Source organism: Thunnus maccoyii, chromosome 22 (assembly GCF_910596095.1).
Source record: "Thunnus maccoyii chromosome 22, fThuMac1.1, whole genome shotgun sequence".
In the NCBI taxonomy this organism is placed as follows: domain Eukaryota; kingdom Metazoa; phylum Chordata; class Actinopteri; order Scombriformes; family Scombridae; genus Thunnus; species Thunnus maccoyii.
This window is the reverse complement of record NC_056554.1, coordinates 6,217,140-6,244,618: the sequence shown is the minus strand read 5'-3', so window position 1 is coordinate 6,244,618 and position 27,479 is coordinate 6,217,140. Positions and strand designations below refer to the sequence as shown.

The 27,479-nt window shown below is 37.8% G+C and overlaps 5 protein-coding genes across 6 annotated transcripts in view; 4 read left to right on the top strand and 1 right to left on the bottom strand.

The window, feature by feature from the left end:
* Positions 1-27,479, bottom strand: part of LOC121889184 (prostaglandin D2 receptor 2-like) — a 40,015-nt gene that overhangs the window by 2,306 nt on the left and 10,230 nt on the right. The window contains exon 2 of one of the 2 annotated variants that reach the window (XM_042400946.1): positions 18,672-18,747. The gene's annotated coding sequence lies outside the window, so the exon portion shown is untranslated. Of the gene's footprint in view, positions 1-4,133; positions 4,223-18,671; positions 18,748-27,479 lie in introns of those variants that run through there. The other variant, XM_042400947.1, reaches the window with a different exon arrangement.
* Positions 4,413-10,492, top strand: LOC121889186. The gene is made up of 7 exons (XM_042400949.1): positions 4,413-4,616; positions 8,488-8,613; positions 8,721-9,044; positions 9,134-9,478; positions 9,665-9,796; positions 10,057-10,103; positions 10,207-10,492. The coding sequence occupies exons 2-7, from the start codon at positions 8,571-8,573 to the stop codon at positions 10,333-10,335; spliced, it is 1,020 nt and encodes a 339-aa protein (XP_042256883.1). The 5' UTR covers positions 4,413-4,616; positions 8,488-8,570; the 3' UTR covers positions 10,336-10,492.
* Positions 16,696-18,231, top strand: LOC121889190. The gene is made up of 5 exons (XM_042400952.1): positions 16,696-16,754; positions 16,861-17,562; positions 17,680-17,811; positions 17,890-17,933; positions 18,049-18,231. Exons 1-5 carry the CDS (start codon positions 16,712-16,714, stop codon positions 18,172-18,174), a joined length of 1,047 nt encoding a protein of 348 aa, XP_042256886.1. The 5' UTR covers positions 16,696-16,711; the 3' UTR covers positions 18,175-18,231.
* Positions 19,915-22,071, top strand: LOC121889185. The gene is made up of 5 exons (XM_042400948.1): positions 19,915-19,969; positions 20,113-20,811; positions 20,929-21,054; positions 21,544-21,587; positions 21,952-22,071. Exons 1-5 carry the CDS (start codon positions 19,915-19,917, stop codon positions 22,069-22,071), a joined length of 1,044 nt encoding a protein of 347 aa, XP_042256882.1.
* On the top strand, positions 23,874-26,051 carry LOC121889893. The gene is made up of 5 exons (XM_042402117.1): positions 23,874-23,928; positions 24,044-24,739; positions 24,859-24,984; positions 25,473-25,516; positions 25,881-26,051. Exons 1-5 carry the CDS (start codon positions 23,874-23,876, stop codon positions 25,998-26,000), a joined length of 1,041 nt encoding a protein of 346 aa, XP_042258051.1. The 3' UTR covers positions 26,001-26,051.

Below are 27,479 nucleotides of genomic sequence, written 5' to 3'. Positions count from 1 at the left end.
CTTATTTTGTTAAATGAAGATCAGAGTGAAGATTTAGTCTATCTCTTGTTTTCAGCCATGTGTGAAAAAGGAAATTAGCTAGACTGATCGGTCAGCCATTTGTGGTTACTACTGTGCTGCTGATGCAAACTCAGCAAAAAAAACACCAAATAAAACCAAGGAGACAAATACATAAAAAATAAATTCAACAAGTCTGGCTTTGTTGTCTTAAAACTGTCCTTAAAGCCACATAATCAAGTCACAACATTTAACCTCTTTCAGTGCATATTCATATGATTTTTTAAAATTATGAGTGAAGAAATGACCTCAGTGGATATATCTGTCTCATTGCAAGATAATGACTCTGACATAGACGGCCTTTGTTTTAGCCCCTTGCACTAACCCCTTTATGCAAACATGCAGACCATCCCCATGCAAAAAATCACTCACCTGTTCCTCTGTCTTGTGCAGGTCTAATGAGGTCTCTGTCATGTTATAGTAACGTATGACACAACACACAGCATGAGCTTGAGTGTAGAAGTCAATAATAGGAAGTCAAAAACCTCAACCTAAAGACTTCTCATAAGATGAAGTACAACCAAGTGTTACACCAATGTGTTTGAGAGGACCTTTAAGAGAGTTGTTTGATATGAATACAGTCTGTTAGGTTTCTGGTTTCTGTAAAGAGACTCTCAGGAAATGAGGTTTGCAATTTATAGAGCTTTATGTATATGATTCCAGTAGTTCACACTCTTCAGTTCATGAGAATCTTGCGGGTTACTATTTCACAATCTTTCCTTTTACTGTTTGAATTTGGCTTAGTTGATTTGTTATAGCCATATTAGTTTCTCTTAAGAACTCTGTTTTTTAAATGTTCTATTATGGTTAAATTGTTGATTTTTTTGGCATCAGAACGGTATCCTTTGACCAAACCACTACTGAAACTACTTCTATGACTCAAGTATGAACATCAAAGGTTACTAATAAAACAAAGCATACTGAACTGAATATACTGTAATTTGACAATATATTAATATTTGTTCCTAACCATTTAATTGGTCTCCACTACATTACTTGTCATTTGGGACCATAAAAGGCAAAGAGTAAGTAAACAGCATTGTTTTGAAATAAGTCAGAATGTGGTCTGGCCTTGCCTAATAAGTTGGCAGCCCAATTATGCAATAGGGGTCTGTATTATTGAGCTACCAACTTAAAGGATGACTTCACTAATTTTCAAGTTGATTCCTATATTTCTAATGTGGGAAGATACCTATAAATGAATAACATTAAACTTCCCTGTATTAAAATATCACTCTTCAGGTGCAAAAGACTGCGGAAATCTGCCTTGGACTGCAAACTATTTTTCCTCATTTGTATTTCCTCATTGTATTGGTGCTTTCAAGGACTGTGTGGGGGTTCTCTGAACTCAGGGAGCACAACAATCTATCTGTCTTGTTGTTTTCTCACTATAGCGATAGGGAAAAGCAGACAAAAAATATCAGTGTATTTGGAGGAAAACTAGTTTCATGATATGATGTTGGAATCAGAGATATGGCGCTACTGCAGTGTTATGAAGCCGAATATGTGTGTAGGAGAAAGCGACCACTGGAGCGACTTTACAGCCGCAGCCAAAAGAGAGGCGCTGCGGCCGGTGCCAGTTGAGGATCGTCATAAAGAATGGAGACACAATTAATTTTGTCAGTTGATTATGTGATAGAAATTATCAGTACTATCAGAGAATGGTTGAAGGGTATTTACACGCAACTTCAATCTGTGAAATAATCCAAATGTATGCGTATCTGATGACTAAACAGGTAGAGACATTTCTTGTTTATTCAGACATTTCAGATCAGGAAAAGACAACATTTGAGTTATCTCAGCAAAAAACAGAATGCCAGATAAGAAGCTACTGAAGCAACTAGAAGTAGACTAGAAGGACTAGAAGTAGCAAACAGAATAGGACCAAGATCATGGAAACATGTTTGCATGTTTTCTGTTTCACTTCTTTCTTGCGCTGGTGAACTGGCAGACAGAAAAACAGAACAGAAAAAAACACTGAGGTTTGATTGTGTTTTGGAATGAAAGGAAATTGCATAATTGGTTGAAGTCCTTTTTATGCACATAAAGCACATTGGTGGACACTGGCCATAATAACAATTTCATCAAGGGGATAAATAAAGTTTTACTTGTCATGCTCTAAATTTTATTTGACCTATTGACCTTTATCTGTAGATGATGATCTCTCGAAAATGAAAAAAGGAACAACCTAGAAATAAACTGTGTGAACTACCTATGATCTGCTCTATAGTCTTAAATCCTTGTAACCACAGTTTGTGACTTAGACTGAATCATTTTATCTCTTTTAGTAATGTGCAGACTGTTGTCGATACATTACAGTCTTCTGATATAACTCTGCAAACTGGTAAACCTCTTGCTTTGTATCTTTCAGTACAAGAAATAGATGATGGTGTTTCATTGCTCTGTGTTATTTAGTAGAGAAAACACATTGCGTCAACACATGGGCTTCATACTCAAGACTCAAAGCAGAAGTTACTAAACACAAGAACAAGGGAGGCTGTCACATCATGAAACATGACATACTCCAATCAGTCTCTTACATCAGTGCCAAACATCACTGTTGATAAAAATACCAAGAAATGTGGGTTCATGTCTTTTTTTCCTAGTCTGAGGATGTAAATGCCTGGGATGTGTCATGGCAGAGCAAATATAACCTACATGTTTGATTATGTTGTGTTCTGGGTTTACACTGCCTCCTGCTGGTCCACTGGGGAGCTGATAGATTCTAAAACTTTCTCTGACAGTTCCTCTTTATGAAAACCCAACCTCTCTCTGTTTTTGTGTTGACATAACACAAATTATGTCAAAACAATAAATACATCATTGTTATTGTTTAAATACATAAAGATACTTATAATTTCTTCATATGGTGATTAAGCAAATGATGATGTGACAAGGACTTCTGCTTTTTATCTCACTGCTGCATGTATTTGTGTGTGTATGTGAGAGAGAGAGAGAGCATGGATGGGTGTGTTATGTGTCTTTACATTCTATTTGTGACATGGCAAAAAAAAGTGATAAAACAAATAAACAGCTCGCACACAGCAGGGCTCCAATATCCACTAGAATTTATTGCACCAAGGTGATGTTTCGAGCACACCTGCTCTTCATCAGACTGAAAAAAAACGAAAAAAAAAAACCCTTTGTTCATACTGAAATCAGTTTCTCGGTTTCACAATTGCTGGCTAAGCATTATGACTCAAAAGGCATAGGCTGATGACTGCATCTTTACTAGAAGTGTAGTGTTCATCATTATAGAGGTTGCTGCATCTACAGATAATCAGTTAAGACTTTTGTCACATGCCAAAATCACCCAACATACCATTTTCCCATAACTATATTGATTTGGAATCACCTTCTTTAGCACATGTGGATATGACACGGATACAAAGAATCAACACATTGATCCAAATTTGTGAACATCCCAAAAAACTAGAATGATATAATATGTTAAATTGTAGTCAAAATTGTAGCCAAAAATGGTCAATGTTGCCAACTTTGGCCATAATGTATGTAACACATATGTGATTCCTGACACATATGAGGATTTCTGACAGGATCTGTATGTATATATATATATATATATATATATATATATATATATATATATATATATATATATATATATATATATATATATATATATATATATATCTTATTTTTCTTTGAAGGAAGAAGAAGAAGAAGAAGAAAGAAGAAGGGTCTACTTTGAGCTGATTGCTAATTACAAATCTGACTGAACAAAACTGATGTGGAGTTCCCTAAGGGTCCATTCTAGGGCCTCTTCTGTTCAACATCTACATCCTCCCACTGGCTAAGACCATGCAAAATTACAAAATATCAGTCACACTTTATGGTAATCATACATGAAAAAGCTTGAATTAATTTATGTAAGGTCACCACTTTATTTGAGGGGCCACAAAAATGATGAAGTCATTAAAAATTCATTCTTAGTTAATCATGATTACACCACTTGTTATTTAACAGAATGCGTATGCACTATTGTGATTGGTCTTACAGACTTATGTATGAAGAAGACATGAACATCATTAATTGAAGATTGATGATTGAAATACCTTAGTTGTTGCTATAAGCGGAGCCACCACAGGGGCAGAGGCCCACGCTCACTAGGGGCCCCGCTGGGGACATAGCGCGCGACCCGATCTGCGAGCGCAGCAGGAATAGCAGAACTCTCTTAACTTTTTCATTTCATTCTCTATGGTAGTTCTTATCACTACAGATGTAATACCCCCTCCGACCACAGTGTGGGTTGCAATGGCAGAGTGGCGCTGTCCGTATTTCTGCTTGGTGACTCCGCGGGAAGTGAGGACTGCAGAAGCAGTGATTCAAAGTTAATGATCAACTTCGCTGAAAACTTTATCCAAAATATGAGCCATTTGTGTCTTTTTATGTTTGTGGTGAATGAAACTCGTAAGACGAAGTTTCAGACAACTGAGGCTCATTATGAGCTATTTGTGTTCGTGCATGGATGAGGCCAGACTACCGACCCTACTGTAATGGACTACACTAAACTACAGGCTGAGCAGGGACAACAATTGGTGAGTGAAACATGTAACTTTCATAACTTATGGAAATTATGTTATGTACTGGATCTTGTACTGGGACTGACAAGCCAGCCAAGGCTTTGGCTTCCGCATTGGCTTCATTTTATAGTCCCAGAGGTTGCTGCTTAGGTATTACAAATACAATGTTACAATTTAATTTGGCAGATGCTTTCATCCAAAGCCACATACACATAGAATTAATACACAAGCAGAGAGGATCTATTCAGGAGAGAACAACACGAATAAGTGCCATGAATATCCATGTACCTTCGTTTCAGTTGATTTCCTAATGAAAATCTGAAAATGAAACAATGTAATGTAACAATATTTTAAAAATGGAAATAGTTTGGAAATGGAAATCTGTTTTCCTTTTAAATTTGTCCTGAAAATAGAATTTTGTATTGTTGCCTTATTACAGATTTTCATATAGTGAGTCAAACACAAAAAATCCAGTTTCCATTGCTATAAAATGCAAAATTGGGGCAATTTTAAATGATCCTTGGTATCAAAAGGTGAACCGGAAGCATTCATTGTCGGTATTTTTTTCTATGATTTTAGCAGCAGGTCAGGGCAAGTATATCTGTGTTGGCACCAAGGGGTGCAATCCCCATGTTTATTAATCAAACATAATTATTTTGTCTCTAAAAAATATCTTCTTTACATCACTGGTTTGATAAAACAACCCAAAAATAAGAGTATAGGTAAGACAGGTTATGCAACAACAACTCTGACTCCTTCCATGTAGTTGTAAGCTATTTATCTAAATATGCAACAGAAAATATGCATATCAGAAAATGGATCCACTCTCCTCCGGTAGTTAATTCAAGACCAGATGCAAGTTAGCAAGTAGATGATGCACAGGCAGACATCGACCTCACACCGCGTTGCCTGTGTGTGCACCTTGTGCCACAGAAATGGATGGAGAGGCCACGAAGCAAAAGCAGACGATGTTTAATGTTCTTACAGCACATCAAAAGGCACTGAAGGTTAGTTTAGGGAAAAAAATCTAAAGAAAGTATTTCTCTGTTGAAAATGAGAGATTTTTTTTATAAGTTGAAACAAGGTAATAGCACAAAGGACTATTATAAAAGACTGTTAATCTAACAAAAAGGAATGGAAAGGAAATATAAGAGTGTTAAGTTAAACAAACATCTTCCTGAAGACAGTTATTTGACTGTGTAGTACAGTACAGCACACAGGGAGGGAGTGTTAGTGTTATCTGACTTGTGTTATGGTACATTACTGCTACCTGGTGGACGGATACAGACAGTATCCTGTAATAGGGTTTGGGTTTTGTTTTAAATAAAGTTTATACTGAGCTTCTACACCCCTTTCTTTCCATCCAAACATAACAGTGAAGAAAAAACTACGATACATTATAGCCAATTATTCTATGGTCAGGGATTGATATTTTTAGTGGGTGAACATTTCCATTTTGGCAGATATGTCTGATGAGACTAAATTAACTATGATCACAGGGCAACTGTTGGTTGTTGATGGGATCTCTGGCCATGTGAGGACATTTATTATATTCAGTTAATATTTCCAAAACCATAGCCTATGTTCTGTTAATATATAGACTTTTATCAGTAGGCATATTTTCAACCAAATAATCAATAACAGACTGTGCATTGCCAGACCTATTCCAAACCTCTATTAGTGCAACAGTGGAAGAAAACTCAACAACATGCCGCCATCAACTTTTATAATAAGTGGGTAGAGTCCTTGATATGTGCTGTTGTAGGCCTAAGTGCCGTATAGCTTTGATTATTCATTTGGCCACAGGATTAGGCTACTGTTGACAGGTTAGTGGATGTGATATATTAACAGAGGATATGCCATCATTTTGCAGCCAATTTATGTTGAAGGTGGAAAAGTTTAGAGTTTGAGAAATTACATGGGCGCGGGTAGGCTGTTAAATTTGATGAAACAGTTGGGAGATTACCCTGCATATTGTAGGCAGACCACTGTTGTCTTGCACTTCTTCTGTGCAGGCCATTCTTGCTTATTTATAGACTGGACACATATACATATAACTGAACTGTCCATGTGGTAGCTGTTGTTAATAATGTTGAAGGGTTAGGGTCAATATTAACCTAGAAAGAGGGTTCCTTATCAAGAAATATTAAACTGGAAAATGAAAAAACAGAATTTTGGGCCTTTTTCTATAAATTCTATTTCATGTCAGCAAATGCTTTGATATCCATTTTTTTCCGAACTGAGTGACAAAACCATCTTTTAAAAAAGCCCTGTTTTATATTTTCTGACTTTTGTCTCAGAATAGGAAATCAATTGAGACGAAGGTACACAGATTCATGAAGCCAAGTTCAGGTCCAATAGGGCAACGGACAGTGCATAGAAGAGTACATAGAGGCTAATACTTTTTTTTCAGTTCATCAGTGTGGAAGTGTTCACAAAAGAGCTGGGTCTTTAGCATTTTCTTAAAGATTGAGATATATATATATATATATATATATATATATATATATATGTGTGTGTGTGTGTGTGTGTGTGTGTGTGTGTGTGTGTGCATATATATATATATATATACACACACATTAAGACAATTACAGAATTGACCTTCCATTACCTTGAAAAATATATCAATAATTAAAAAACTTATGTCTCAGCCAGATTTAGAAAAAAACTTGTCATTGCTTTTATCTTTTGGAAGATGATGATGTAATGGTAATTGATCAGACAGCTGCAGCTGATTCAGAATGCTGTGGCTAGAGTCCTCACTACAACCAAGAAGGTGGATCACATCACATCCAGTTCTCACATCTTTGCACTGGCTTGGTTTAAAAAACACTGAATGGTTCAGGGCCAACATACATTTCTCTATACTGCTATAATATGAACCATCCAGATCTCTCACATCATCCGGGACAGGTTTCCTTTCTCAAAGGTTCTCAAAGTCTAAACTAAACATGGAGAAGCAGCATTCAGTTTTTAATGTACCACAAATCCCGAACAACCTCCCAGAAAACATGAGGTCTGCTCCACCTCTCAGTTCTTTTAAATCAAGGCTTAAAAGTTTTGTTTGCCACTTCCTTTCTTAAATAAAATTTGGGACTATACATTCACATCTTGCGCTGCACCATTACTGCAGTATAATTTCTATTCTTACAGCAGTTCTATTTTATTCAATTTTGGCTCATTTTTATTTTGCATTTAATTTTTCTCTTACAAAATTCTATTTATATGTGTCTTTTTATACTGCCTTGTGTTTTCTTAATGCCCTTTTTATGTCTTGCACAAAGCATTATTGAATTGCCTTGTTGTTGAAAGGTGCTATACAAGTAAACTTGCCTTGCCTGTGAATCACTCTAATCACCCTGTGGGGCTGACTGCTGGCCACAAGGCAACAATAAACATCTCTTCCAGAAAAGATGATGCAGTTGTTGGCGCCCTCCTCAGGCCAATCAATGTAATGTTCAAATAAGGGGAGATAAGTCATGAGAAGCATCATTTAAATGCACAATAGAGATACAGAATCACAGGCCATCTCAAGCAAGCCTGGCAAGCCTCATACATCTGATAAAGCGCATCTAAACCACAAAAAGTTCAATCAAAAACAGCCAAAGATGTCCTAGAAAGATTGTTTTAGGTCACCTAGAGTCAGTGGAAAATTACAGCACTGTGCGAAAAACAAGCAGTTCTTTTGGATCGAGTACAAAGAAATATAGTAACAAGTTTTGAGCATCAAGAAGTTTATTGTTTAGATTCTATGGAAATGTTCTATCTAAATACAATGAGAAAGAAACCTACTAAATGTCAATATAAGAGGTCAAATCAAAGCTTCTCATATCCTTTTGTACAAGCACTGACACCCACAAATCTGCACCACCTGTTTTACGTGCAGACCTTTTGCGGTTGAAAGTGTAGGTGTTGTCTTCAAACCCTTTGCTGAATATGCCATTGCACTGGAACACCGGAGAGTGAAGGATGTTCAAGTTCTATGTGCTCTTGGTTCCTCTCTCTAGAGCCTGTAAGTCACTGCGTACAATCTTTTTCATATTGAAAATGAATTATAGGTCTGAGAAAAGCTTTTCTGTACCGTCAGTGGTCTTTAATTTATCTTCATCTGTGTTTCAGATGGTGCTCTGCTCTATGCTAACCTCGGAGACAATGTGACTTTGCCATGTTCCTATGACTCCGGTGCCAAATATCTGTGTTGGTATAAGCAGGTTGCAGGGGAGCAACCTGAAATAATATCCTCTTTCTACAAACATTTACCTGACTCCAACAACTTCCACAACCAGTTTAAAAACAACAAACGATTTTCAGTTCACACTGGAGAAAGGTTCTACCATCTGAACATTTCTAATGTCCAGCACATGGATTCTGCTATGTACTTCTGTGGACAGACCAGTATTACTGTCACTGAGTTTCACGATGGAATACTTTTGGTGTTCAAAGGTATATTTTTTCATCACATTTTTTCCATCAGATTTTGTCTCTTTTTTCTTTCGTGACCCTGTCTAAAATAAAATTTCTCTATTTTTTAGAGTCCCGTCACTTGTCTTTTCTCCAGCAGCCGATTTCCGACTCTGTGCAGGCAGGAGGCTCTGTGACTCTGAACTGCACAGTGTACACTGGAACCAGTGACAGAGAACACAGCGTTTACTGGTACAAAAAGGACTCAGGAGACTCCCACTTGGGAATCATGTACATCCACACACACAGCAGCACTCAGTGTGTGAAGAGCTTTGAGTCGGAGTCTCCTGCACAGAGCTGTGTGTACAGTTTATCGAAAAGGAACGTGAGCCTGTCGGACGCTGGGACGTACTACTGTGCTTTGGCTTCATGCGGAGAGATACTGTTTGGGAAAGGAACAAGACTGGATGTTGGAGGTGAGCAACAAATATTCTTTTCAATTTTATCCTTATGTTGTTAACCTATTTAGAATATGCATTGTTGATATCAGTCTAGACTGATACACTTTAAGGGTGAAAAAATATGCCTGTATCATTAGGACAGGTGTGTCATTCATATTTCTTCCTATTTTTTTTCTAGTCTATGCTTTTATATTTTCACAGGGAAACAGCATGACACTTTGCCTGTCTTGGTGCATGGTCTGGTTGCAGTTCTGCTTGTGTCTGTCATCTTGAACATCATCCTAACCTGTATCCTCTGCAATATGGCCAGGAGAAAACACATTCATTCTGGAGGTATACATGGCCAATATTTATTAGAGACAAAAGGCTAGTTTACCCAATTTCTATTCCAATACAATGGAGGTGAATGGCATGTAGATTGTGGTGGTAACATTAAAAATGTAATTTTTCTCATTTAACATCACCATGTCTTTCCACTGTGAACTCAATTTATTGAACCTAATTTCCATCAAAGACATAGTGAACCAACACTGAACCCTTTAATGGCAGATGACTAGAGGGTAATTGCTGTAAAATCTGATTTTTTTTTCTAGGGCCGCACCCCCAGCCAAGTGCCCCAGAATACACTGCTGGCAGTCAGGTTGGCTAGTAAAATCATCCAGACATGCCTGTTGACACATGTCATTTCTCTGAAATAAGTTTTGCATCCCATGATAATTATTTAGTCTTCTTATTTCCAACAGAATGAGGAATCTGGTGCTTTGCAGTACGTGGCGCTGGACTTCAAAAAAAGGCAACGCAAGGGCAGGAGACAGAGGAGCACAGAGAGGGAGATGATTTACTCTGGACTGAGAGTGTCAGACCTGGACTGATGTTTACTGTTGAATCAAACCAAACCTTCCAAAACCTGCACTGCTGCTGCTCTCTCTCTGACTCATGTCATTCCAATTATTATTAATATCCTTCATGAGATCAGCTTTTGTGGTTTTAATACTTATGATCATCCTAAATCATGAATTTGCTGTACTGCTCCATTAAATGTTTATTCTTATAATAAAAATATAATTTAAAAAATATGACTAATTTATAGTTTAAATATATTTTTCTTGTTGATTACAATAACTTTATTAAGGACACAGCTCATGGGGGTCTGTAGAACAATAAAATACAATGATAAATAAATACACAATATCTAAAAAAGAACATTTACAATTAATGCACTGCATAAGCTACAATGGGTTTGTGTGACTTTACTGTGCTGCCTTCTACTGTACATCTTTGGCTGTGGATGAATTCAGTATCAGCAGTTCTGTGCAGTTAAGCTCTCTGTCAGTAGGGAGCAGCAGCCCACCTAAAATAAATATAACCGATCACACAACACACAGACTGTTGTGACCACCAGATAGCTAAAACTGGAAAGACGTGATGTCAAATATCTTTTTTGAGTGAATTCACCGCAGAGAGAGGCTGAACTGCATTTGAACATTTCAGAGACAGAACTTGTAAGGTGTGTCCTGTTTGCTCTTAACATGCTGTAGCCATCCGCCCACGGAGGGATGTGCCTGGAGGTTTAGTTGTGGTCGCCTGACATAAAAAGCTTGCTTTTACCCTTCATTCAGAATGCTCCGGTGCTGTGGATGCAGCGAATAGATTGATACAAATGGATATGTCAAAACTTTCTTTAAATTCTGTTTTGACTTGATCACTGTTTTGATGCTTAGAAATAAAAAGTGGTGCCATACTCAGACGATAAAAACTCATGATCACATATTTGTATGGTTTGGTGGATGTTTTGTTCAAACTTAAAGGTTTGCTGTTTCTCTCTTCCTCTCAAACTCTCATCAAGTCAGTGAGCTGTTTTCAAGCGGTAACAGCCAAGTGAGAAATGAGAAAAAAAATGAGAAAAAGAAAAAAAAGTCTCGCTTCTGAATTCCCGCTCTGGTCAAGCTCTCACACTGTTCTACTTAAGCGGTTTTCTCGCCCCCCACCCCCGCCCTCCTAACAGGATGTCTATGTGGTTTTATTTGTGATGCTGTTTCTTGTTTGTTTGTTCCAGTCGCTTCACTACAACGCCTCTGTTCTTTCACTGCTGATTCTGATGTATATTTTTACACTTTAATGTCTGTTGGGTTAAAAACCAATACACAAAGTCACACTTTTAACTTCATCTAAACAAAACAGCAATGATAACAATCCATCCACATTGGTCACACTGCTGACTTGAAGCTGTCACACCAGTTATAAAGTAAGGAGGAGGAGGAGCTCTGTGACAAGGTCACTGGAGGCCTGTCTTTGCTTTCTCTCCACTCTGTAACCACATGGCTTTTGTTCCTGTTTTTGAAATATATATCTTTATAAATGTTAAGAGAAACATATGAAAGAATAATAATGCAAACTTGCTAACTTAGTGTCATTTGCAGCATGCAAATAGCAAAATTCTTGTGATTGCAACACAAGCCACAAAAAAGGTATTTGATCTTAATGTTTTATAGTGCAGAAGTACAAAGGAAGTATATTTGCCTCTAACTGACCTGAATTCACTTCTTAATGCCAACAGTGCAGTGGAAAAAAAATCCAATATTGCCACAAGAAACATGGGCTGACCAAGCTGGTGCTCTGGTAGCCAGCTAACAGTTTCTGACGTAATTTCAACAGTTATGAGAAACAACTTGACTACAGAAAACAAATTAAGAAAATTCAACCCATCTTATCCACAAAAGGCCATGATCAAAGTAATGTGTAACTTGTAATTTGTGACTGAATCGTAAAAATGGTGAGATGAGATGTAAAAGATCAACAGTAGTGAGGTTTCTCTGCCTCCACTGACTCCTGTTATAAAGTCTCATAAACAGCATAAAATCTCAAATGTGATTTCCCAAAATATTCAAGTGGTTTCCAAAAAAAATAATGTTTATGGTTTGGTGGCCAATTTAAAGTTCAGATAAAGTTTGATGAAGTTGTAGGACTTCAATAGGGAGTGGCTTTTTAAAAAATATTTATGGATAAAGGACTCCACCTCAAAATTACATATAGTAGCATATACATCTGTGATAAGGAGTCTTCAGTCGTGGTTTTGATGTGAAATGGTCAAGTATACTGTACAAAACACACAAACCACACACAAAAAACAATTCTGTGATAGTATTTTGTTCTAAATTGTCCTATAAAATTAGCAAGTAACTCACCAAAATTGAAAGCTAAGACGACAAGAGTGGTGCAACTCACAACCTGCTGTCAGTTTCACGCTATTCCACAGCAGTAATAACCACCTAGAAGTGAATGTGCCAACAACAAGGCAAGGAAGAAGAGGAGTGCTGGCATGTAAACATGTAAACAATGCATGCATTCAAAATAAAAATTGGCTTTGCAAATTTTTGATGTGGAATGAAATGCGTTTGACATTTATTAGACTAGACAAGGATACACACAAGTTCTATGAGCTGCCTCCTAAGTCATTTCACAAAATAAGCTCATAATGATACTGTAGCTTTCACATCGTCTACACTTGTCAAGGTTGCAACCATGCATGCAGCAACTCTGTGTGGCCCCATGGAGGAAGGAGACTCTGCAGGTCAAAGGTATTTGTTTTGAATAAAGAAAGGAGGAGCTGGTTGTATAATGAAAGCTGAGCTGACTAATAATAAGAGCATCAACTGAAGAAAGTCAAACTTAAAGTGAACCAAAATAAAAAAAGCAAGGTACCAAACTAAAGTAAAAGAGTCCTCCAAACACCCTTTTTTGGGAAGTGCAGCACAAACACGTCAGTAGTGAACACTTAGCTCCAAATGACCTTGAAATAACATTGAAGGCATAACACAGTGCAGAGTTGTGCTTGGCAAACAGCTACATGCTTAACACACTGAAACCACAGTTAACATTTACTCTCAGTAATCCATCTCTACCTTTTTTGCTTTTCTTTAAGAAATATGTTAATATAAAGCACCGTTTAATTTCTTCATTGTTGGGTGTATGGTTTGTTGTTTCAGTTTAGCTTTGACTCATCTGAGAAACACTGAAGATTAGGCCGTCCTACTGTCACTTCTCAGGAAGTATGGGTTCAAGTGAGAAGAGTGTCGGTCAGTAATGGCTCATCTCTACTGAGTAAACAGCCTTCTTCTTTCACCACAGCTTTGTTAAAGCATGTACGTACTACCACAAAGATCAAAAGACATGTTTGAGTCACACACAGCAGCCTGCTTCTGCTAGGCAAAGGTCTTCTGCATGAGTTGACAGTGCTGTTACATCTTTCAGGGTGAGGCTGAGGGAATTAGACAAAAATACTAAATTGTACTTAAAGCATAAGAACAGATGCAGATATCTGACAACAACCAGACCATTTCTTTCTCACTCCAACAGAAACACAAGCTCCTACACAATTGTACAGTATAGACACACAAGTGTACATGAGCAATGAAATCTTTTAACCATGTGTTACAGTCAAGTACCCTGAGTCCATTACACAGCATTCAGCCCTCTGTAGCAGCTAATGTTTAGAGGACAGTACCTGGATTTTTGTATGTTTTAGGTCATGTGCTACTTTAAATTACTACCACCCTCTTTCCAAAGCCTGCACTTTGGAAAGTATACCTGGGGATCATTTTGAAACAACTTCCAACTGAATTACCATGCCAAAATGATGTAATTCTGACAAAAATAGATCCAAGCTTCATGAACTAATGATTTAACAAAAACCAACAGATGTATGGGCAGCAAAAACACATTTGTCAGTCTAAAACTCTACGGTATGTTTTAAGAAATGGTTAGAAACACACAGACGGGTGACAAGTTAAAGGAAAAACTGGTACAGGCCTGAATGCTTGACGCCTACAGTGAGGGGATTTGGTGGCTCTGTTATGCTTTGGGGGGCATTTTGCTGGCATGGTTTGGGTCCACTTGTTCCCTTAGAGGGAAGGGTCACTGCAAATCAATACAAAGTTGTTCTGAGTCATCACCTTTATCCTATGATGAAACCTTTCTATCCTGATGGGAGTGGTCTCTTCCAGGATGAAACTGCCCCAATTCATAGGGCATGAGGGGTCATTTAATGGTTTGATGAGTATGGAAATGATGTGAATCATATGCTATGGCCTTCGTCGTCACCAGATCTCAACCCAATTGAACACCAATGGGAGATTTTGGACTGACATGTTAGACAGCACTCTCCACCACCATCATCAAAACACCAAATGAAGGAATATCTTTTTGAAGAATGGTGTTCCTCAGCCTTGGCATTGATTTTATAAGTCCCTGGAACTCTTCTGGAGGGATGAACACCATTTTTCAAGCAAAATGCCCCTCAAAGCACAGCAGAGCCACCGGATCCCCTCATTGTAGGGGTCAAGTATTCAGGCCTGTACCGGTTTTTCTGTTAATTTGTCACTGTATGTGATTTGTCATAGGTCTGATAAAAGATAAAATTGTCCACTTTATCTCCTGTTACAAATAGTAAAACCAGCTATCTCAGACAGTTGTGTTACTAGCATAATAAAAGTTATCAGTGTTAGCTGTTTACTTTCCACAACAGGAACTCATTTATTATGAGTATAGTTATGTTTTTAATCATGCTAGCAGTTTTGCTCTAAGGATGGCAATGTTGGCTTAGTTGGTCCACCACCTTGGTCTTTGGATGTTGTACAAACATTCATGGTCCTCAGAAGATGAAGCCCATTGACTGTGGTGATCCCCTGACTCTTCCTCTATTGCTAACATGAGGTTGACATTTTTTGTGTTTGTGTTTTTGAGGGAACATTGCGAAACCCATCAACAGAGAGTGTGATATGCCTACATATAACTATGTGTAATAAAATAGGAATGGAAACGAGGCCATCTCAGAGTGTGGTGCTCTCTTCCATTTCTTCCCTTTTTTATCTTAACCTCCTTCCTCTTTCTACTTACAGAGATTTTTGAATGCTGCACTTGGCATTGAGGGATAACCATTATATATAATATAATGCCTCAAATAGATAAGGTCTATTTGATCAGCAGAAGGCAGTAATCAGTGGTGGAAAGTACTAAAGTACTGTGGAACCACTATATGAACCACTGGACTAAACTAGCTAACTGTATATTGTAGTTCAAACTAGCTCCACCTCTAGCAGCTACAACAGTAACATGCTAATTACACACTGATGCTTCAGTATTAATAATATAATGATGTCATATATAACAATAAATCAGTCAGAGGGACCAAACCACTACTTTTACTGTGATACTTTAACTATACTTTGCTGATAATACTTATGGACTTTTATTTAAATAAGATTTTTCACGCTGAACTTTTACTTGTAATGGAGTCGTTTTACGTTGCTGTATTGGAACTTTTACTCAAGTAAAGGATCTGAATACTTCCTCCACCACTGGCAGTAATGAAACATCAAATTAATGCGGTCTGCCATTAAAAAACACCAAAAGAAGAACAAAAACAATGGCCCTCGAAAACATTGGTGTCACTCAGTCTTTACATGTGGTTTCATCTGAACAGACAACTTCTGATGTTGATGTGAACAAGTCAGTGGGTGTTGTCCCATTCCAATAAAGGGTTATGGGAATGTATAAGGACTAGAGACTAGGGACAAGGGACTAGGACTAAGGAGTAAGTCCTGGGACAAATGCCACATCTGACCTGAGAGGCATCACCGACTTGTAAAGACATATGTAATTAACTGTAAGTTATCATCATTAACTTTAAAGTACTTTACTGGGTTACATTACTTGAACTGTCTTTTTTCTGCCTTCTGCCCACATGTTCCCTTTCAACCCACTTAGCCATTCAAACATGCACATCACCACAGACACACTTAATCAGCACAAGTAATCCTATAAATAATCATATATGCACACCTAAATCTAACAAATAGAATAACAAACCTGTGTCATGACTGAAGAATACAGCATGTTTTTCCAAATGGAAATAAATCACCTCTAAGCACATTGCATATAGTGAAACACCTAACCTCCACACCTCCATTCAAAAATGGACTTGAGAGAATTTCCTTTTCATGGTATACAAGCATGTTGTCACACTTGTTGTCCTCCAGTGTACAGCAACAAGAATATAACCAAACAGACTCGATCAATACCAATTACACCTCTGGTCACCTGATCACATTGATCTTTTGGGAGAAAACAAATTGCAGGTCTGACTCTAGACCAAACCAGTCACCTTAGCCAATCACAAACAGCCTTCGTCTCCTATAAGAGTTGGGTGCGATCGTCAAAACACAGCACACAGACTGCAGAGCTTCAGAGATGATGCCACTTTGCATTCTACTTGTATTTCTCAGTCAATTATGTGAGTATTTTACACATTTTTCTCACTGTTTCTACTTGTAGGAATATAATTTTGAGGGATTTTCTGGTTTTGAAAGTATAATTCATATATTTTGTTTCTTATGCAGGTCAGGTACCAGCTGTTCACGAGATCTCAAGTATAACTCAGGATAGTGGTGTCAGAACAGCCAAAGTTGGGGGAAATATTACTTTGCAATGCCTCTGTCAGGAAGATTCTGTAAATTTTTTCTTCTGGTACCAGCAAACATTGGGAGGTAAACCTCAGCTCATATCATCACGGATGAAGCACATCACAGAAGCAGAGATCTCCCCCGAGTTTAAGGAGAGGTTTCAAGTTCTTGCAAAAAGTGGAGAAAGTATCAATCATCTTATAATCACAGACCTTCGCCTGTCGGATTCAGCAACATATTACTGTGGGATTTTAGCATTCAACGCAATTGAATTTGGACAAGGAGCTTTCCTTCATGTCAAAACATCACTGTCCAACATCCAAGCTGTTATCCATCAGCCATCATTACAGCCATTTCAGTCAGGAGACTCTGTAAATTTGAGCTGCACAGTACACGCTGAACCATGTGTAGGGGAGCAGAGCTTCTACTGGTTCAGACATGGTGCGTCTCAGCCTGCAGTCATATACCCCAGAGCAGGACAATACAAAAACATCTCCAATGAAGAGTCTGTCACAAAAAGTTGCACTATAAACCTTTCTATAAAGTCTGTGAGCTCCTCTGATGCTGGGATCTACTACTGTGCTCTGTCCTCCTGTGGGGAGATTGTTTTCGGAAATGGAACAGAAATCAAGATTGCAGGTATGTGGTGGCAGCTGATGTTGCATAACATTGTTTTTTCCATTTTGAAAAAGTCATGAATGAACTTTTGTATATGAAATGGGATTTGATGTATCTCTTCTCTTGATTGCATGTTAGGAGGCTCGACCAAAGACTCCATTCTCCTTGTGTATTGTCTGAGTGTAGCATTGGCAGTTTTCATTATTGTGCTCCTTGTATTGGTTTTCATTGTGCACAAGTTGAAGAAAAATCTGTGCTCTGTCTGTTATGGTAAGATTTTCAGAATCAAGGTTTTCAAAATGTTGCCATGTTGACCTGGCTTGATCATTCCTCTATTCTGATTTGCAGGAACTGTTTCTCATCTGACATGTTCTGCAGCCTCTGACGTTGCGGTAGGTGAAATGAATGTATAACGAAAAGCCAAATTCATTCCTATAGAAACAACCATCATATTTGCTCCACTTATATTTCTGTCATTATTTCCTATTGTTTATTTGCCATTACCAGAGCCAAGATGCAGACAATCTCCATTATGCTGCTCTGAGTGTGAACAGGAACAGTGAACGACACCGCCGAGAGGACAATGTGGAGAGTGTTTGTGTGTACTCTAAAATAAAGAGTAGAAAAGAGTGAAGTAGAACTTTGCTTGTCAACAATTCACAAGAATAAATGTAAATAATATGGAAATAAAGACAATAAAACATTTTAGCAAAATGTGTTTGCAGTGTTTTTGGATAAAATACATTCTGAAAGTGTTCCTCAGTCACACAGAGAAACTTCTTCGTAGAGACAATATGGAGGCAGATTTAGACAAAGCAGGCTCATGAAAATCCCCTATGTTCTATTAATACCTTCTTCTACCAGAAACGTCAACAGAGATTGCACCATTTTATCTAGCCGGCTCTCACCGTTTACCTTTCACTTTTGCGGTGAAGGTGGTGTGAAGTACAGACAATAAGTTTCCATTGGTGGAAACACAAGTCCCTAGCTTCAACACAGGAAGAGTGGCCTGTAGCATTCAGTTCACAGCGTCTTACACCTCAGCAAGCCCAATCTCACAGGACTGTGAAACAAGTATCATGTCCAAGGTGCAGAAAACAAATGACTGAAAAAAACTGATTTTTACATACCTCCATTCCAACAGCTGAGATGTATTTACAGAAGAGTGCTTTGAGTGACGCTTTCATTTCAGTCTGTTTTCTTCTTCTATAAATAACAAACAAAAAGTTTCAATCATCCCATTGTTGCACAATTTCACTATTTCGGTTCCCTAAAACTCCGGCCCAAACTTGACCCAAAGCTTTGCTTTTTAGGAGACTCCCAGTTTTGCAATGTTTTGAGGAAGTTGACATATTATGCAGGTCCACAAGTCGAACTACATGAGGTTTTTCTGGTTAAAGAAGTTGAAGTAGTGGATAAAGTCACATTGAACAGAACATACAGGAACATTTCCAGTGGTTCCTTCACTACTTTTTACATTAGAAGCTGTACTAAAGTGGTGGGCAATATGGCTGCCATATAATATCACAGTATGACATGATATTTAATGAAATATTTTCTGCTGCTGTCAGCATTAGAAGCATAATGTGCATAATGAAGGAGATCAACTTTCTTACTGTTCACACAACCAAACTGGCATTTTACCACGTCTTGCAGCACATTATGAATACGACTCAACACAAATAAGCACAACTTCATCTATACCATCACTAAAAATGTCCATAAGAAAGAATATTATAAACAGGCTACTATAAGGAGGTCAGAGGTCAATTTTAAATCTTATTTTCAACCTTTCCATTATTGCAAAAATGTGTCTTTTGTAACATCACAGATTCTAACCAATGAATAAAAACACGCTTTAGGTTTTAAGTTTAAATTTATCAACTTGGTGTCAGGGAGAAAACACACATATTATATGTGTCCTATGAAATCAGTAAGAAACAGTAGGTCTGCAAATACCAAACAGAGATGGGAGAAAGGTCAAGAAGAGCGGTGTTAATGGTCAGAGTTGCCATAACCAGTTTTATACAGTCTTATCTTAAGACTGATAAAACTAAGCTAAAAGTAAGAAGGCTCCTTCATTTATACAGCAGATGATCCCGTAGTTTTCTCATGTACATTCATGCATATTCAACCACATTAACTTTGGAATATGATCATCACAGTCGTGTGTAAAACCTGAACTCGCAACTCTGCCCTCTTGGAATCAGTCCTTTCTAGACCAAACATGAAAACTGTAGGAGGCACTGAACATGCGATCAATGTTACTTTAACAGAGTCTTTTCTGATTGGCCAATCAAACACAGCCTTGTTCCTCTGAAAAGTAGAGGATGTATAAAGATTCTCTCCAATGATCACGGGGGTTACAACAAAATGACATCTCCAGTTTTTGTTTTGTATGTGACATGTCTGCTCTTGGAGAGAATTGGTAAGCTGCATCTTTTACATTTGGTTTCCTTTATATATCAATATTTTTGATTTGTTCTGTCACACATTATGTATGTTACAATATGCTCCCTGTCATGGTGTAAAGTTAACTGTGTATTTGCTTGGTCTCCATTTTCTCTTCAGCTCCTATTACATCTCTGAATACATCATCATCTTTACGCTTTGAATCAGTTAATGTTGGTGAAGATGTGACTTTGGAATGTTTCTATAAAGATGATGCTGCAGTGATGTTTTACTGGTATAAACAAACTCTGGGACAGAAGCCAAAGCTGATGTCTAAACTCTATAAACATGATACAAATGGCAATTTTCAAGGTGAATTTAAGAACCATCCACGCTTAGGACTGGAAGCTAGCCCTGGTAAAAATCACTTGAAGATCGCAAATGTGCAAATTTCAGACTCGGCTACTTACTACTGCGTAGCTGGCTATTCATATTTGTATGAATTTTTAGAGAGCATTATTGTCGGTGTAAAGGATTCAGGTTCAAACATCCAAGCTTTGGTCCATCAGTCGGCATCTGAGAGCATCCAGCCAGGAGGCTCTGTGACTCTGAACTGTACACTACATACTGGGACCTGTGATGATGGAGAACACAGTGTTTACTGGTTCAAAAACTCTCAAGAATCTCATCCAGGAATCATTTACACACATGGAGGCAGGAATGATCAGTGTGAGAGGAACAGCAACACACAAACACACACCTGTGTCTACAACTTGCTGATGAAGAGTCTGAATCTTTCTCATGCTGGGACCTACTACTGTGCTGTCGCCTCATGTGGACAGATACTGTTTGGAAACGGGACCACATTGGATTTTGAGCGTAAGTAACTTTGTAGCAAAGATGGCCTCATTTGTTAAGCAGTGGAGGAAACTTTATAATCAAATTTGATGAACAAAGAAAGAAAACTGTAATGTGTCCTAATGTTTGGATCTGCAGATGAGGAAGACTCTCTTGTCTTGGTGTATATCTTGAGTGGAGCTTTGGCACTCACCACCATCCTGGTTGTTTTCCTGGCTTACACAGTATATACAATGTTCAAGACAAACAGCTGCCAAGGCACAGGTAGGCTAAACTGCAGTTCCTTATATTTGGAGTGTGTAATGAACGTGATATTGATGCGCAGTAATGTGGACATTAGTAAAGATTTAGATTTTAACATTGTACATTGAAGAACATGCACATACCATGAGAATATACTGTGTATTTTTTATTTCATGTTTCATCAGCTGCAAACATCATCAGTGTTGAACTGTTCACTTCTGCTTCAGATTTATAGTCAAAGAATCCTGGAAAAATGAGCCAGTCAAGAACGATATTTTTTAAATAAGAATCTGAAATGAAAACAGTATTCTAAATAAACTGATGTAAGTTTAATAAATACTCAAATCTGGCTTCTATATTTAAGCGCCGCCTCGCCCTGCAGTTTCGTGTTTGTCACATTTCAGTGACCGATAAATCAGAAGAACTGTTTCATTACTTTCAGTATAAATGATCAAACTAAGTTAAAAAGGAATTTTGAAAAACAATTTTGTTGTTTTTTTCCATGACTAGACTCGCAAGCAAGACCATCAGCTGCCGCGGCTCCAAATGCAGAGGTAGGTGTTTAAGTGCTCTAATGTCACTGTAACATATTTTACAGAATGAAAACAGAGCACAGGGGAAACATAATACAATACAAGAAGAGCAACATTTTTTAACCAATTAGAAATAGTGCAGTAAGTGCTACATACCCTTGTAAAGGTTGATTGTAGATTGTAAAACAGTCTGCAATGGTAACTGTGGGAGACTGAATTTGTTGTTGTTGTTGTACTAGATTACATTTTAAGCTTCACAAAGGAAGTTATTTTTGCAGGAAGTATATATTGATTTGCATGACAGTGAACAGAAGTTGCTGATACTTTTTTCAATGCTTGTTTGTATCAATAATGAGACAAACACTGTTTTATATTTTATTACCAGGGCTACCAAGATGCAGATAACCTCCATTACGCTGCTTTAAGGGAGAACAAGGTCAGCAGGTCAAGACGACAGAGGGACGACACCAGGATTGAATGTGTTTACTCCGGTGTGAGACAGTAGAGCTGAACATGTTTCATTTGTACTTTGTGTCTCTGTGACTAGAAGAATGAACTGAATATAATATAACCAAATAAATACTTTCTTTCAGTTACAGTTGAGCCAGGGTTCTTTGATGTGATCTGTTTTGTCAAAGGTGCCATATTTCCATTCTCACCATGCCTGCAGTTAACAAAGTACAAACACACGACCACACACAACACATCTCTGCAGTGTTTGTGGAGTCAGATATTTGAGAGAGAGTTTCTGCAGCTGTCTGTATCAGTCTCTAAGTGCTGCACTGTTAAAGGCATGATGTCACATTATTTTACAAAGCAAAACCATCATCATATGACAGAAACACTATTTCAGAGTCAGAGGGACACATTCAGCTTGTTGTGCTAACATCCTGTGTGTCTGGTACAGACGAGACTCCTCTCAGGTGTGGTAGCACGTTCAGAAACATCAGAACCGGCCCTCTCACAGCAGGCTGGCGACAATACTCATCAACATGTGTATTCTGAACACACTCTGGCACTGATACTGCCCATTGTTCTTCACAAGTTGTTTACAGTAAATTAGCAGATTGCACATCACAAACCCAGAGATGTGAGGATCTTTTTTTAGCTTCTGTGCGGTCTGCAGTCGAAAGATTCACTCTCAGTGTACTTCATGTAATTCAGTAGGACCCTCTGCTCTCTTTGTGGTTTTAAACAGGAAGTCTCTGCAGTGTTTTCATGCACAGCCTCCACACAGTATAACTCTAATGCCCAGACTTGATTAAAAAAAAAAGACTGATGCTCTGTAACCAATTTTCACATTGTGTCATATTCAAGAACTAAAACAGGGTTCAAATGTTCAAAACTAATAGCTAGTAACTCTGTGCATTTGCTTAGAGGAATCCAATATTGTCAATGTTTTTGTCAAAACCTGTTAATGTACACCAGCTTTTCATCATGTCCAGCCATAGAAATCAGGAAATTCTGCCTGCCAGAGTTGTGCCAACATACAGGCATTACATTCACTCTTATATCAACCAAATGGTGGCCATGACTGTGCCATGTGTGCTTGGGTAAGAACAGGTAAAGCAATAAACATCCTCATATAACAAGTCAATGTTAACGATAACCACAAAAGATAACAGTGTATTTACTTTGTTGACATAATATGAACATAATATCAGGTTACAGCTATGCACCAACCTTTGGCACTGGCAACATAATCTCACACAATCTCACAGTCCAGAGTGAAAGTCAAAGCAGAAGGATTATGGTTATTATAAACACACCATCCCATTACTGATACACAAGAAGTTGCCACAACTGATTTGTGGGGATGTTGTGAGGTGATCATAAATGTTCATTATTTTTAATACTGATGATTTCTGAGAAATAAGACTGAAGATGTCATCTGGTATTCAGGATATATTTGAATATTAATGCACAATCTGAAAGTATCCAAATGATATATTTCAATAAAAACCAACCAATTACAGAACTTTAACTAGTGCAAGTAGCAAAGTAAGATTAGTGAGTTTTCTAAGAGCCACTCCCCACATTCATAGCAACTGGACATTACAGAACCTGATAGCATGTATGGAATGAAAGAGCAGAAATCAGATGAGTGAAACTTCTCTCCAAAGCTCTGTTTGAACTTGCAGGTCTTTGTTAATGCATTGCATTCAAGGCAGCACTTAAAATGTTTTCACTGTTTCCACATGTGGATATTAGGCGTTCCTTCTCACTAGCCAATCAAACAGAGTCTTCTCTCTGAAGAGTAGAGAACATCCTGAGATTTAATTCTTTAAGCGCAGCATTTTGAACACGATGACACCTTTGACGATTGCTGTGTACTTGACTTGTTTGTTCTTGGGAACTTCAGGTAAGTTGTTTATCTTTAATTGTTTTTGATATATTACATTTTTTTCGTGCAATCATTATGATACACTTTTATTACGGAATTAAATGTGCACTTTCTGAATCTCTTTTCTCTTCAGCTCAGAAATCACCGAAGTATGTGCATCAAGAGAAGACTTTTTATTCAGTTAATGTTAGTGAAGACGTGACTTTGGAATGTTTCTATAAAAATGATGCTGCAGTGATGTTTTACTGGTATAAACAAACTCTGGGACAGAAACCAAAGCTGATGTCTAAATTCTATAAACATGATCCAAATGGCAATTTTCAAGGTGAATTTAAGAACGATCCACGCTTAGAACTGGAAGCTAGCCTTGGTAAAAATCACTTGAAGATCTCAGATGTGCAAATTTCAGACTCGGCTACTTACTACTGCGTTAGTAGCTATTTAAATAACTTAGAATTTTTGGAAAGCACTACTCTCAATGTAAAGGGTTCAGGTTTAAACATCCAAGCTTTGGTCCATCAGTCGGCATCTGAGAGCATCCAGCCAGGAGGCTCTTTGACTCTGAACTGTATAGTACATACTGGGACCTGTGATGATGGAGAACACAGTGTTTACTGGTTCAAAAACTCTCAAGAATCTCATCCAGGAATCATTTACACACATGGAGGCAGGAATGATCAGTGTGAGAGGAACAGCAACACACAAACACACACCTGTGTCTACAACTTGCCAATGAAGAGTCTGAATCTTTCTCATACTGAGACTGACTGTGCTGTCGCCTCATGTGGACAGATACTGTTTGGAAACAAAACCAAGCTGGACTTTGAGCGTAAGTAACTTTGTAGCAAAGGTGGCCTCATTTGTTAAGTAGTGGAGGAAACTTTATAATCAAATTTGATGAACAAAGAAAGAAAACTCTGTAATGTCTCCTAATGTTTGGATCTGCAGATGAGGAAGACTCTCTTGTCTTGGTGTATATCTTGAGTGGAGCTTTGGCACTCACCACCATCCTGGTTGTTTTCCTGGCTTACACAGTATATACAATGTTCAGGACAAACAGCTGCCAAGGCACAGGTAGGCTAAACTGCAGTTCCTTATATTTGGAGTGTGTAATGTACGTGATATTGAAGGGCAGCAATGTGGACATTAGTAAAGATTTAGATTTTAACATGTTCATTTGTACATTGAAGAACATGCACATACTATGAGAATAAACTGTGTATTTTTTAAATTCATGTTTCATCAGCTGCAAACATCATCAGTGTTGAACTGTGCATTTCTGCTTCAGATTTATAAAAATCCAGGAAAAATGAGCCAGTCAAGAACAATATTTTTGAAATAAATCTCTGAAATTAAAACAGCTAAATACATTGATGTAAGTTTAATAAATACTCAAATCTGGCTTCCATATTTAAGCGCCGCCTCGCCCTGCAGTTTCGTGTTCGTCACATTTCAGTGACCGATAAATCAGAAGAACTGTTTCATTACTTTCAGTATAAATGATCAAACTAAGTTAAAAAGGAATTTTGAAAAACAATTTTGTTGTTTTTTTCCATGACTAGACTCACAAGCAAGACCATCAGCTGCCGCAGCTCCAAATGCAGAGGTAGGTGTTTAAGTGCTCTAATGTCACTGTAACATATTTTACAGAATGAAAACAGAGCACAGGGGAAACATAATACAATACAAGAAGAGCAACATTTTTTAACCAATTAGAAATAGTGCAGTAAGTGCTACATACCCTTGTAAAGGTTGATTGTAGATTGTAAAACAGTCTGCAATGGTAACTGTGGGAGACTGAATTTGTTGTTGTTGTTGTACTAGATTACATTTTAAGCTTCACAAAGGAAGTTATTTTTGCAGGAAGTATATATTGATTTGCATGACAGTGAACAGAAGTTGCTGATACTTTTTTCAATGCTTGTTTGTATCAATAATGAGACAAACACTGTTTTATATTTTATTACCAGGGCTACCAAGATGCAGATAACCTCCATTACGCTGCTTTAAGGGAGAACAAGGTCAGCAGGTCAAGACGACAGAGGGACGACACCAGGACTGAATGTGTTTACTCCGGTGTGAGACAGTAGAGCTGAACATGTTTCATTTGTACTTTGTGTCTCTGTGACTAGAAGAATGAACTGAATATAATATAACCAAATAAACACTTTCTTTCAGTTACAGTTGAGCCAGGGTTCTTTGATGTGATCTGTTTTGTCAAAGGTGCGATATTTCCACTCTCACTATACCTGCAGTTAACAAAGTACAAACACACGACCACACACAACACATCTCTGCGGTGTTTGTGGAGTCAGATATTCAAGAGAGAGTTTGCAAGCCTGAAAAATGAACATTAAAACAAAGTACTGTGCCGTCTGTATCAGTCTCTAAGTGCTGCACTGTTAAAGGCATGATGTCACATTATTTTACAAAGCAAAACCATCATCATATGACAGAAACACTATTTCAGAATCAGAGGGACACATTCAGCTTGTTGTGCTAACATCCTGTATGTCTGGTACGGACGAGGTGTGGTAGCACGTTCAGAAACATCAGAACCGGCCCTCTCACAGCAGGCTGGCGACAATACTCATCAACATGTGTATTCTGAACACACTCTTGCACTGATACTGCCTATTGTTCTTCACAAGTTGTTTACAGTAAATTAGTAGATTGCACATCACAAACCCAGAGATGTGAGGATCTTTTTTAAGCTTCTGTGCGGTCTGCAGTCAAAAGATTCACTCTCAGTGTACTTCATGTACTTCAGTAGGACCCTCTGCTCTCTTTGTGGTTTTAAACAGGAAGTCTCTCTGCAGTGTTTTCATGCACAGCCTCCACACAGTATAACTCTAATGCCCAGACTTGATTAAAAAAAAAAGACTGATGCTCTGTAACCAATTTTCACATTGTGTCATATTCAAGAACTAAAACAGGGTTCAAATGTTCAAAACTAATAGAGTAGTAACTAGTAACTCTTTGCATTTGGTTAGAGGCATCCAATATTGTCAATGTTTTTGTCAAAACCTGTTAATGTACACCAGCTTTTCATCATGTCCAGCCATAGAAATCAGGTAATTCTGCCTGCCAGAGTTGTGCCAACATACAGGCATTACATTCACTCTTATATCAACCAAATGGTGGCCATGACTGTGCCATGTGTGCTTGAGTAAGAACAGGTAACGCAATAAACATCCCTATATAACACGTCAATGTTAACAATAACCACAAAAGATAACAGTGTATTTACTTTGTTGACATAATATGAACATAATATCAGGTTACAGCTATGCACCAACCTTTGGCACTGGCAACATAATCTCACACAATCTCACAGTCCAGAGTGAAAGTCAAAGCAGAAGGATTATGGTTATTATAAACACACCATCCCATTACTGATACACAAGAAGTTGCCACAACTGATTTGTGGGGATGTTGTGAGGTGATCACAAATGTTCATTATTTTTAATACTGATGATTTCTGAGAAATAAGACTGAAGATGTCATCTGGTATTCAGGATATATTTGAATATTAATGCACAATCTGAAAGTATCCAAATGATATATTT

Coding starts and splice junctions, on each gene's coding strand:
- LOC121889186 (XM_042400949.1), top strand. CDS start 8,571: ATGTTCAAGTTCTATGTGCTCTTGGTTCCTCTCTCTAGAGCCT. Junction 9,479..9,664: donor AACAAGACTGGATGTTGGAG/GTGAGCAACAAA, acceptor ATATTTTCACAG/GGAAACAGCATGACACTTTG. Junction 10,104..10,206: donor AATACACTGCTGGCAGTCAG/GTTGGCTAGTAA, acceptor TATTTCCAACAG/AATGAGGAATCTGGTGCTTT.
- LOC121889185 (XM_042400948.1), top strand. CDS start 19,915: ATGACATCTCCAGTTTTTGTTTTGTATGTGACATGTCTGCTCTTGGAG. Junction 19,970..20,112: donor TCTGCTCTTGGAGAGAATTG/GTAAGCTGCATC, acceptor TTTTCTCTTCAG/CTCCTATTACATCTCTGAAT. Junction 21,588..21,951: donor CCGCGGCTCCAAATGCAGAG/GTAGGTGTTTAA, acceptor TTTTATTACCAG/GGCTACCAAGATGCAGATAA.
- LOC121889190 (XM_042400952.1), top strand. CDS start 16,712: ATGATGCCACTTTGCATTCTACTTGTATTTCTCAGTCAATTAT. Junction 16,755..16,860: donor TGTATTTCTCAGTCAATTAT/GTGAGTATTTTA, acceptor TTTCTTATGCAG/GTCAGGTACCAGCTGTTCAC. Junction 17,563..17,679: donor AACAGAAATCAAGATTGCAG/GTATGTGGTGGC, acceptor ATTGCATGTTAG/GAGGCTCGACCAAAGACTCC.
- LOC121889893 (XM_042402117.1), top strand. CDS start 23,874: ATGACACCTTTGACGATTGCTGTGTACTTGACTTGTTTGTTCTTGGGA. Junction 24,740..24,858: donor AACCAAGCTGGACTTTGAGC/GTAAGTAACTTT, acceptor TTGGATCTGCAG/ATGAGGAAGACTCTCTTGTC. Junction 24,985..25,472: donor AAACAGCTGCCAAGGCACAG/GTAGGCTAAACT, acceptor TTCCATGACTAG/ACTCACAAGCAAGACCATCA.